General features: G+C 33.3%; 1 protein-coding gene across 1 annotated transcript in view; it reads right to left on the bottom strand.

Moving 5' to 3' along the window:
• Positions 200–13,320, bottom strand: part of LOC109708929 (ubiquitin carboxyl-terminal hydrolase 25) — a gene marked incomplete in the record, with an annotated part of 32,898 nt that continues 19,777 nt past the window's right edge. The window contains 9 exon segments of the mRNA XM_020230876.1: positions 200–1,471; positions 1,576–1,850; positions 2,753–2,881; positions 3,457–4,208; positions 4,291–4,377; positions 5,845–5,937; positions 6,047–6,122; positions 6,660–7,137; positions 7,224–7,339. Coding sequence (XP_020086465.1) covers positions 1,730–1,850; positions 2,753–2,881; positions 3,457–4,208; positions 4,291–4,377; positions 5,845–5,937; positions 6,047–6,122; positions 6,660–7,137; positions 7,224–7,339 — 1,852 coding nt within the window.

Raw genomic sequence — 13,320 nt, forward strand, 5'->3', positions numbered from 1 at the left:
TACATTGCCAAACTAACTCTAATCTTCAAATGGAAAGGGAGAATCAATAAATCTTACACACGGATGTGCCTTCTGCAACTTCTTCTGTGTACTTACGGTTTTTATCCGAAATTATAAAAATTAAAAAAAAAAGAAAATAAAAGCCCGTGTGTATATATATATACCAGGCACAAACATTGCATTGCAGAGGGAGCAGCCATAAAAAATTGGGATGGCATTGTCCATAACATTACCGGTTTCCCGGACAGCTACGGATTAATTAATATTCGAGAAGTACGAGAATCGACAGGACTTTACAAAAAAAACATAAGAATTAACATTAAAAGAAAAAAAAGCATGTAAATGTTAGCTAGAATATGGCTCCTAACCCACTCGTTCCTTTCAGACAAAATACGGTTTTGAATATCACAAATACTACCAATCCAATCTAAGTTTGAAATAACACTACTATATGTTAGCATCAATTAATAAGACTTATAATAAGTGATATTGCCTCACTAAAAGCATACTGCAAATGCATTTATGGCAATTGAAAATACAGCTTAATGAATGCACAGCTAAAATAAGGCATAGAAAGTGGTAAATAAAACGAATGAAACTAAAAGAAATGTTCCAATAAATGTTAAGCTCCCCTTGCTTCTTGGTGAATCCAACAAGACTAATAATACACTTTGACATTTCCTACACTTAAGCCCTATATGGGTGTCAAAATAAGTTACCAACTTGGCATGAAGATTTTCTCGAATGATTTAAAGCAAAAAAGTTTAATTTTTGTTCCTTGAAGGGCCTTGGCATTCACAATTTGATAGAATAAGACAAATTACCTACGAGAATAAAGCTTCAGGATTCACATGCGAAGACGAAAAATTAGGCATCTTTTCTAAAATTGACTGCAAAATTGAGGACTTACCTATGAATTTCCCCATATAATGTATAATAGGGCTAAGGCTGCTATATTCTTATGAGTATAGACTTCTTTATACTCATAAGTTTTCGGCCGTTGGATGAAGGGATGTGCGGTTAGGGTGATAGTAATTCCCCTAGGGTTGAGTGGGTGGTTGGTTGAATAATATGATCTAATGGGTAAAAATGACCAAAGGGGTAGATCAAACAGCCGAAAATTTATAAGTACAAAAGGGCCTATACTCGTAAGAGTATAGTAGCCGGACTCTGTATAATAGACTAGAAGATTGGGAAGCAATATTCTAAATTAGGTAATGTCAAAACTCATTGAATTCATTTACTAAATTCTTATTATCTTCACGATATATATATATATCTCATTTTCTTCTCAAAAAAATAGAAAGAGAGACCGCCATGAATAAAGCCTAGAAAATATCATCAAAAAGGATATCTTACACCGGAATTAACTCTTCGCTCGACCTCTGCAACTTGAAAATTTTCATCCTCGGAAGTGTGAAAACACGGAAACAGGTGTTTGCTATCAACATGAAATTTTACAGGCATGCACCTAACAACAAGGAAAAACATAAACATAAATACAAAAGAAATTTGTGAGAATGTAACAAACAAGAGAGTGTTAACAATAAAGAGAATCAACATATGCTCACGTACCAGGAGTTGTTGCTGTGCGAGAGAGAAAAGTTCCATCGAGTAACCAATACAGCAATAGAGATTTACATCCAGCACAGCAGCAACGTAGGTCGGAAGAATAAGTAGACTACCCTACCCTTGTATACAGCTAGTATTAGTCATCTGAAAGGACAATCTAATCATCCGATAGAAACTTCCGTTGACTAAATGATCTGAGGCGCTCGATGAGGTGCCCTTTAAGTGACTCTGGGATTTGAGAGATAAAGGTCCTTTTTGCTTCAGTTGTTAGCTGCTTCCTGCATAATGGTTAGAATTGTATCATGCTCTGGCTCATGAAAAATCTAAGAGAAAACCTCGATTGAAAAAAAAAACAGCACATATTTGAAAATTTTCAAAACGAAAATCACAGGAAGCCAGGAAGGTACTACAAACATTGGTTGATAAATATATGGCCCACATGTGCCAAATGCAGCTCAGCACAATTGATTGATTGGTCTGGCCTAGGTAATAATAAGATATGAAATCGAGGTTCGGACAGTATTTTGTGCGGAATCAAAATCCAAGCCAGGTCTGAATCCTATAATTTGGACAAATTAGGTTATTGTACCCAGATCCCCACTAATAGTTTAAATAGCCAAATTAACTGCATTATTTAAGAAGTTTGTTTTCAGCTTCTAACAGTTTTTTTTTCTTTTTTTCCCTTAAAGAAACCTGTAAAGTATATTATCTATATCCAAACGTTAATTTGATATGTCTTACCTACTTTCCTTCAAAACTAGGTTAAAAAATGATTTAAATTTCGAATCAAGTCAGGCCCAGATATGCACTCTCAAAACAGGATGTAGTCTACTCTAGCAGAAAATCACTAATTCTAGCCAATGTTGGACCAAGTCTTGACCTTCAGACCTTGTTTTTTATCATGCCTACGGACTCACCAGCTAGTATGCCCAGCTATCGGATAGACAATTACCCAATGAAAAAAAACAAATATGGCATGACTTGTGCCAACTTTGCTGCTTATTGATATCAATTATGTGAAAGTCACATTGCTAGTAAACTCGACGCTTGCCCAAGTTATTTACATCCAGATAGAATTGAAAAGTACAAATGGGAATATAGTCAAGTGAAAAAAATATGAATTCAGTAAGAGTTTATATGAATAAAGTTAATCCTAGTAAGATAGGAGCATTGAGTTCACCTTATAACACTACTGTCCGGAGAATCATCTGCTTCTTGCATGCATAATCTCTTTCTACTCTGCATGAAATTATGCACGTCATCCACCCAACCACAGGATTGTAACTCTGAAGTGGCTTCTCCAACAAGCCTGCAAAACGAGTACGACAGTGTATTAGGAAAAAACTGTAATGATATCTGTTAACTATTAACTCCAAAAAAAACATGAAGGTAGCTTTCTGCATCTAAAGAAAGATCAAGCAACCATACCTTCAAAGTAGAATACATCGAGAAGAATATTATCAAAGGATCGACACCCTATTGGAGGTAAGGAATTGACTTTGTCTATTAATTTTAAAAGGACTTAGACAACAAATCATAGAAGTTCAGCAAAAGATCTCTTGAGAAAGGGATGGATGATGTTTCATCACCAAAAATAAACTAACTCTAATAGAACTAGAGAGAGAAAGATAACACTTCCTTAAACTTCTATGAAGTTGATAGAGCAAAGTTAATAGAAAAAATTTCATCAAACTTCCGTAACATTCAGTCTGATAGCACAGAACTATGTCTATTAGAGGTAAATTAGTTATTTTCACCATAAATTTAAAGCAAAAAATTATAGAAAGCATATTATAGAAGTTCACGAATATCTTAAAAACTGATAATGTCAACATACTGGAAATAAACTGAAATTGGTAGAACTAATAGTAAAGAGATACTTACACTTCTTTAAACTTTTCAAGCTCCTCCCGAAAATGCCTGCTACCGGTACTCTTGGTCTTGCATGAATCATCTTTGGATGAAATAACTGACTCTCCAGAATGTATAACTGAATCTCCAACATTTCCAGAGTTGCCAGGTTCTCTCCCACTTTTCCATACACCAGAGTTGTCATTTTTGATAATTCTGCGAGTCGGATTACCATTCTCTCTTTCCACCGATCCATTCTCATGTACTTTTCGCAATAGATTAGCACATCCATTCCCATTTGAGTTGCTTTCCACTGAATGAGACAAAGTGCTCCCATTGATAGCCTCGCTACACTCACTTGTAGATTCCCCTAAAGAGCCTGATTCAGGTAATGCATCCTTTCCTTTAATTGCTGCATTATTGTTAGTCTCAGCGTTGCTTTTACCATTTGCAGCAAATCTTTTTATCTCAAACTTTATCTGTGGATTTGGAGCTATTCTACCATTCTTCAACACATTTGTATTATTGTTCTTGGAAGAAGAAGATGTTCCATTTGGTTTTGCTAAAGGTGCCTTCAAAAGCTCCGAAGACTTGCTTGGTGTTACATGATTTCCATTGGATTCTGATGGTTTAGTAGCATGTGACTGATGGTTGGTTTTGTTAGATTTTAGACTTGGTTTACTGAGTAAATAGAATAGAACATAGACTTTCTCAGATAAGACTTCTTGGGTGCTTGAGGGAGAAACATGTGCATCATTACAGCAGTACCAGCGGCCAGAAGCATCCTGTCGTTTATAACATAGAATTTTAGATTTTTGAAATTTGTTTGACATAATATAAAAATTCATCTGTGGTAATTGAAGAAACCTTGATATATGCATAATAGTGACCAGACTCATGTGAGAAACCTGAATGAACAATGCTGCCGAAAAGATTATACTCCGATTGTGAATCCTGTATTCCAGTTGAAGAGGTTAGTCAAAAGTTGTTAAGGGAATAAAAACATTTCCATTGATGTTTTATCAACAGATAACCTCCAAGAAAATGCATTCTTATTTTTCCAACAAAAAAAAGCATTCCGTCAAAATATGTTAATGCAATCTACATGTTCCTTTATATATCTTCGAGGCATAACTGAGCTTGATATTAATCATCTATGAAGGCCATATAAACAACCACCTTCTTTCAAATAAATTTCCAGCATTAACTCGAATACAACTGCTAAAAGCCCTCAATCAAGATGCAACAGCACATACATGCAAGGACCTAAAGGTGTCAATTTACAAGCTACTGAAACAGTTGGTATTGTTTTTCTGGACCCAAAATTAGTAATGTAAGTAAAGCTTTTAGGCATACCTAGATGAACTTGAAACCAAAATAACCCAATAACAAGAGAGTATGCACCTCTAGTTGAGCACAAGCGCACAATTACCTTATCTAGGTATGCGAACTTCCTGTAAAGCATCTAGTAGATCAAAGCTGCCAGCAATTATGCCACTGATTGGGTTGCTTTCTAATAAAGTAATAAAGTTAATTGTACATTATCGAACCTTAGTTATTCATAAATCTACTATGCAATACACTTGTCCAAAGAAGGTTGATAAAATCATTGTACAATTTGATACTGAGGATATTACTTTCATAATGTGATTTATCAGTATCTTCCTATTAGGAACACTTAGTTGCATGTCAAGTTTTACTCTAGCTGCATGCCTCTGGCCGAAGTATAGAACATACCAAAACCCAATACAAAACATCTCCTTTGCAACATGAAGATATAAATGGTGTGTATCTATAACACTATTAAGTGTGTTCAAGTACACATACAAACCATCCCAATGTAATGTAAAGATGAATGACGCGTGTAAACAGAAGACACGTTAACAAGTAATCAGTACGAGGGAAACTGTCGTTTTACAGGTGTGCAAACAGAAGACGCGTTAATGAGAATAACAAATCAGTATGATGGAGAATGTCGTTGTATCTGCACAATTTCACATCAGTCGCATATTTTATTGTTCTAGTGAGTTGTTTTGTTGCTTCTAATGAGTAAAACAAGCATTTATGAAGAAGCTTAATGCATGCAACACCCCTATATTAATCACTATTCTTCATGCTGTCTCACAAGCCCTTCCAAATTGTTCCTTTCTAGACGTCCATGTTTAATTGCGAGATTTTCTCAACATTGATCCAACCATGCCTCTTCTGCCATGCAAAATTATTCTGTTCAACCATAACGATCATGCGTATGCAACAACAGAACTCAAGCATTTGCAGTTCGACTAATAAGGGCAGCTTCACCAGCAGGAGTTGAGTCTCACGCTTTACTTGGTCATGTGCACGTCAATTTGCTAATGCAAGAAAAAATGCAGCAAACAACACAAAGACAAGAAAACTCAAAATACATGAGGCAAGACAAACCTGGGCTGTATTATACATGAACTTTGAAAGCGCAAAAACCTCTTCAAACTCGATGTTCCGGTTGATCTTCCCACCATGTATGCCCTCAAATCTCTAAGAAAATCAAGAGTGTCACCAAAAAGTTAAGTTCATAACCGACAACAGAAAGCAAAGCAAAACAAAACAAAACAAAACAATCATAAGAATGAACAATATGTGCCACCTTGAGCTGTATGACAAGCACATTAGGCGCTCTAAGTACGAACATTTGTTTTCTGGCCACAGATAGCTTTCTACACCTGAAAGGACAAAATTATAAATAGGAACAAAACGACAATAAAGAAACATTAGAAGATAGTAATAAACTGAAACTTAACAAAAACGAAAGTACAAAAGTGTGGACACAAATATAGGACATTTTGAAATAAGCCTTCAATTTTGCCAATCATTTTTGTCGACACTCTCTCAAAGTTCTGAGTGTTTTAATTTGAGTTATTTTTCAAAATTGAATTGGGGATTCATTATAATGAACACTTCCATTAGATATCAATTATTAGCTATCAATTGTTAGCAACTAACAATATCCTAAATTTCATCAGCCGAAAAGGCACTCAGAAATCAGAGAAATTAAACTAGGCATAATCAACATTGATTTAACAAAACTTCCAATTTAATTGATCATATTCACTTAAATCAAAAGAATCAAAATATGCAAAGTGTCAATCAAAAGAAAGATAGTTGAAGGGTCTATTTCAAAACTTGGCCTACAGATCATTGTACTGTGCAGTTTTACCAATATCTACAACGAAGGAAAAATGAAGCAAATTGCTGCTTACTTGCCGCAGTTGTACTTGTTGCTCCCTTCCAAGACCTCAGGCTGAAAGAACCGTGCTAGGGCATCCTTCAAGGAGGTGCTCTGAAACAGGTCGAGGCTTATGTCCATGATCTCGTCGGTCTTGTTCGACTCCTCCTTGCAGGAGAGGCACTTCACCTGGCTGAGGAGCGCGCCGCCGAAGATCTCCTTCATCACCGTGCTCGCGCCCTCCCCCGCCCCCGCCCCCTTCGCGGCGGCGACATGGCGCCGCTTGAGGAGGTCGAGGCAGGCGTTGTGGCAGGCGTCGATCACGTAGCGGAGGAACTCGTGCGCGTCCTCCTGGCGCCCCCACCGGAAGTGCTCGGCGAACAGGGCCAGGCACTTCTGGATCTTGGACGGGGCGTCGAGGAGGGGCCCGTCGAGGCTCAGGAGCCGCGCGATCTGGCGCTCGAGGACGCAGAACGGGCACTCCTTCTCCCGATTCGCGATCAGCGACTTGCCTACAAAGAAGAATCGGAGATCAGATCCAGATCTCAAAGAAGATCATAGCGATAGAGATTTAGGGTCACAGGAGATTAGGGCTCACATAGAGAGGAGTGTTGCGAGGAGAGGCAAAATTGGGCGAGGGGAGGGGTGTAGGTGAGGCACTGGAGGACGCTGTTGAGGTAGCAGGAGTTGCCGAGGTTCTTGAGCCCGAGCGGCCGCCGCCTCCTCCGCCGCCGCTCCGCCTCGCTCCCTTCTTCGCCTCCTCCTCCCTCTCCTCCTCTCTCTCCCCCGCCGCCACCGCCTCCTCCTCATCCGATCGCATCGCCGCCGCCTCGGAGGCGCCGCGTCGTCGTCGTCGTCTTCTTCTTCTTCTTCTTCTTCTTCTTCTTCTTCGCCTGTCCGATCGGGGAGATGGTGGAGAGAGGAGTTGGGGGGCGCGGCGCGGGAGAGGGCCGAGAAAACCCTAGAGAGAAAGGAGAAGAGGAGAGGGGTGGGCGGGGAAAAGAGAGGAAACAGAAACGCAAGGGAACAAGGCGGAGTATATAAAGGGATAGGGGAACTCGGTTTCGATTGGGACTCTGGTAATTGCGGCGTAACTACCACCCCTTCATATATTAATGTGTCTTATTATTGTGGGGTTAGTTGTAGTCAATTTTCATCATTTGTTTTACATTCAAAATTATTTTGAATCATAAGTTTACTATCTAATTTTTTAATTTATAATTACAAAAATTACATAAAATATACTAACTATATATATATATATGTAAGAATAACAATCTATTTAAATTTTTAATATCAAATTGACGTTAGACTGACTCAAATTAAAAAAAATTGAAGATAAAATCAAATTTTTTAAAAATCAAATAAAAAAAATACAAAATAGTCTATAGTTCAAATAAGTTATATACAAACTTACCTTATCTTAAATTTTGCTACATGTGTTCACAACTGTAAGTAGTTTTTAAATTTATATATATATATTTAAATACAATATTTATTTTGATACAGTTGAATTTAACTATGATTGTTGAAACAACACACAAAAAAANAGCAGTTGTAACTATGTCTAAACTAACGGGGATTCCAATTTCCAACTACAATTATTAAAAATAATAATTTCAATAAAATATCACCTTTTGAAGAACATATATATATATACTCTCTATTGGCAGTAATTTTATTATTAAATAATACAATTTATAAATACAACTCTCAACCATATACAACTAAAAAACTTACAATTCCACCGAAAAATTATAAAATAAAATGGAAGCACACCATATATAAAAGGCGAATGATCCGTTGAGTTTATCCAAATAGTGTAATTAATTGAGCTTAATTTGTGTGTTTAGTAGGATCGTGACAAATAACGAAAGCTTTTATATGGTGATTTTTTCTCATAACACAACTAAATGATATATTTTCGAGGGGCAATAAACTTTAAACTTTACAGTAGAGCACAATAGGGCCTATGTTTTTCGCTCGCATGTGACCTATTTTTTCATAATAATGTTGCATGGTTACACAGAAAATCAAGACAATATAATAACAAAGAGTTTAATTTAATATGTATTAAAACTATTTGTTTAGCATTCTATTAGTCGTATGGATATATAAGGACAAAAAATTGCATTTATAATTTAGACTTAATAATATTGGATTATTGATTTGAGCCTAAAAATTACTAATTTTTATTTTTGTGCTCGTTAGAAACATCTGCATCTGCAATCAAATTAAGTAATAATTAATGTGAAATTGAGTTCTTACGAAAACAAAAGCGTGACCAAATAGTTTGGATCTAGTTTGAAAATGCACCGTCCAAATAAACCAAATCCGATGCTTTATTTTAAAAAAAAATACTAAAGGAGCTCAATACAATTTATGAACATTAGAACCGACTCTAATATCATATATAGTTGAACCGATCTATCTTACACAATTCTAACAAGGAATAAGCTTGTTTACACTAAAATTTGGTAACACGCAATATCTATATATATTTTTTTTTCAAAAAGCAATATTATCTGTACGCTTATAATATAAGTATAAATTTTTACCATATCTTACCAATTTTATAACACTATATATTTTTTAAAAATTATGTTTTAAATGATGATATATAAGATATATATTGTAATTTTTATATAAATATGTAAAGAAAAAGCATTTTTCTTATGATATGTGTGTGTATATCATATTATCTTGTAATTTTGGCCTCTGTGGAACAGAAACACTTATATTTGATGTGTCATAGTTCAAATGTAATGTAATAGGATGTGACTTTAATAATTAATTAGGAACTATGGATAAACTGTTAATCAGTAGGAATGGCATTAATGTGTGCTATATTTGGTAGGAGTACAACGGCAATCAAAACATAGAAAGGGATGTAAAGGACAACATGGATGATTGAAAAGATGGTTCTATAAAAATTCTGTTTAATCTGGCAAATTAAATTTTGAATCTTAAATTTTTGTACCATAGCTAGAAACCTTTTGAAAAGTACTAGTAATTTATTTATTAGTTGATGTCTTTTAATTATTTTATTTATGGATTACTTTCACTTTCAATAACAACAGCCTCTCGTCGAGCAAAAAATTACAAAACCGAAAAAAAAATCAAAATATTATAATAAGATAGTCGAGGAACAAGTACGACATGTATCGACTTTATATATATAGAAACAAAAAGAATATGTATAAAATAGTTATTAATATAAAAGTTATTAAATGAGAAAATGATATATTTACTATTATAAAATGTAAAATAGTCATTATGAATGTACACTACAACAGAATTAGATTATAGAAACACATATTTGAAACACTTCTGAGTAAGTGTCTCATTTATGCTAAAACTTAAAAAAATATCTACTAATGGCTAAATATAAAGCCCAATCCAACCAAAAATAAAAGATTACTCTATTCAACCCACCACACCCAGTCCATTTGGTCCGATTACAAACAGAAAAGAAAAAAAAAAGAAAAATTAATTACCATCTTTTCTTCTCTCTTCACTCAATCTACTGAAATTCTAGACGAAGAGCCTTTCCTGTCGTTCTCCTCTGCCACCGCAACCAACGAGATAGAGTTTCGGCGGTGGCTAAATACTTAAATAAGTGTTGGTAAATTAGCAGCACTCTTTTAGGTTATAGCGATACTCTTTAACTGTCACTATATACCAGCGACCCCACATAGCAACATTTTTTAAAAGTGTCGGTAATTTTAGCTAGCAGCACTTTTTTGACATATACCTATATTTAAAAGTGTCGCTATAGACCGTTTTTATTGTAGTGGTAAAGACACTATAAATAATTGGTGTAGGCAATTGAGTGGGAAGTCGGCACTGGATCTACTTCCGTCGCCGACTCCATTGAAAATCATATATAGTAAAGCGTTACAAAACCAATGTGATGATGTTGATTGGTTTATACTTTTTACCATCAACAACTTTACTTAGTACATCAAAATGAAAAAAATATATATATATAGAAAAAATTTCAAATACCATATACGTGGTTTCGCACTTTCTCACTTTAATGTCATGTGGTTTAAAGTGTATCAATTTAATACTATGTGGTTTTATTTTTTTCTCTTTTTATTATCCATTCCATTAATTTTTTTCGCTAAATTAGTGACAAAGTTAAAACTAAAGGGTACTAAAGTGAATATTCAATAAACTTAAGTGGGGTATATATATGAAGTTTTTTGTATATATAATTTAACGAAATATTAACAGAGAAGTTGACGAAAAGAAAAAAATGAAACTATAGAGTACTAACTTGAAACATTTTAAATCGTAGAATACTAAAGTGAGAAAATGTGAAATCACAGAAATGATATTTAAAGTTTACCCAAAAATATATAAGTTACTGAGATAACTGTATATTGATTTATTAGTGCACCCTTCATGGAGCCAAACTTAAAGCACATGCCCTACATTTTATGAACTATGCATGGCTTCCTGTTTGCTTATAAAATGATCTTGTTATGGGGCTATTTCAATGCAGGAGAAACTCACGTTGCTATGCTTGAGTCAACTTATACATTGTCTCAGAGCCATGCAATGCCAAATTTTTTTTTTTCCCCCCTACTGGTAAAATGTTTTTTTTTTTTTTTTTAGAGATAGGTAGCACGCTACTCGCTTCGTTTATTTCATTTAGAAATAAACTTAGCTGAAAATGTGAATCAACTAGGATTCGAACTTGGATCTCGGGTACCAACCACCAAGCCTTTTGCCACTTGCTCTAGGGACGGTCGGTTACTGCCTTACTGTTAAAATGTTTCATTCTTAAACATATGTGACAAAATAAATAACGGTGATTCTCCTCCCCATTAACATTTCAGAACCTACGAGACAACAGAATATTTTTATAAATTTGATTTTGTTTCAAGCACGAAAACATGATTAATTAAATTTTGACACATCAACTACAATTTAATTAGGATATGTTTTGGGAACCTCAAAGCAATATTACTCTTTACGAGAAAGTTTTTTTCCCTTATTTTTTAAGTTGTGCTACTAATAAATCATAAAATAAGTATATATTACACATTCCATTCATTCTAAGATCGGTAGAAAATACCACACACCCATTTTCAGGTGTATAGGTAGTGTTTCTTTTTAATATTTTAAGTAAAATTGCATCGAGACTACGATCAACTATAGGAGACTGAAATAGCACCCTCAATTTTTTTTCTTTTTTTTTTTGATTGAAACCCTCAACTTCTGTTTTTTGGAGATTAAGTAATTTCGTCAAAAAATTTTTATTAAATTTATTGATGATTTTATCAAATTAAATAACTTGAATCACTTTTTAGCAAATGCAATTAGGTCAATTTACAGTTAATAACTAATTAATATACTCATTGTTTTGGTAAAAACTTTTAACTCAACTAATTTGGTTCTCAAACTATGAGGTGATAACTTGGTCTGTAACAATTAATTTCTTGCAATTTTTGGTTCGATTTTTTTTTGAATTGTTGCAATCAAGTCCTTACATGTCAATGTTTAGTAAATTAAATTAGAATGTGAATTTTGATTATAATAATATATAAAATTTGAATCAGAAATTATAGCATTAAAAGTTTGATTTGATATTATAATAATTTATAACATTCTAATAAAACATTATAATAAATTAAAGTTTGAGGATCAAACTGTCGCACGACTCATAGTTTAGGAACCAAAAGTGTAATTGAACTCCTCTCTCTCTTTCTCTTTAATTAAATTAAATTTATATTTATATTTTGAATTTAAATATTTATTGGTGGCATTTAGTCTAGTTATCATTTGATTTTTTTTTTCTAACTTTAATTTGCCATCAAATAAGTTTTATATATTTTTAATTTAGTTATGTTGTAAGTACTTTTCATATATGTTTCATAATATGCAAATTTTCTTTTCATGTGTATCCAAATTTTAAAATTTTGAATTAATTCTAAACTCTAAATTAATAAATTTAAATTTATGAACAAAACTCAAAATTTGAAGCTAATTTTGAATTCATAATTTAAATATAAATAGTTAGTGGAGACATAGATTTATTTATCAACTTATCTATCTTTCAAATTAATTTGATATATTTTCAAATTAATTAATTATTTTCTATTTGAATAGTTGTTTATAGACCGAAATATTAAGATTTTAAATTTTGAATTAGAAGATAGGTTCACGTTTGAAATTATGAACCACTTAAAATTTAAAGTCGATTTGATAGGCTTATTGTTAAATCATTCTATTTTTCAAACCTAATTTATTTTTATTTAGTTAATTGAGAAATAGTGGATATTCTGAATATTGTTCATGTGTGTTTTGTAGAGATTTTCTTTTTTTGATGAGCATGGAATATTTTTTATAGGGCGACTGTGAAAATTTGTGAATAAATATTCTTGGGTTGGCAGAAATTTGAATAAATATAAATTTTTCTATTTTTGCAAATAGAATGCAGTATTTTTTCTGCTAAAAAATAGGTCTTTCAACAACTATGTTCAATAGTAATCTCAAATCAATAGTTATTTCAAATCAATATAAAATTTGTAAATCATATTTATCCAAAAATATGAATTTTAAAAACTAAATTTATTTGTTATATTTATTCAAAAATATTTCATATCCTAATTCAAATTCTAATAGTTGCGGCTCACAATAATTATATAGTTTTTTTTTCTTTTTACATACATTGAATATTTTTC

This window comes from Ananas comosus, linkage group 4 (genome assembly GCF_001540865.1).
Source record: "Ananas comosus cultivar F153 linkage group 4, ASM154086v1, whole genome shotgun sequence".
NCBI lineage: Eukaryota > Viridiplantae > Streptophyta > Magnoliopsida > Poales > Bromeliaceae > Ananas > Ananas comosus.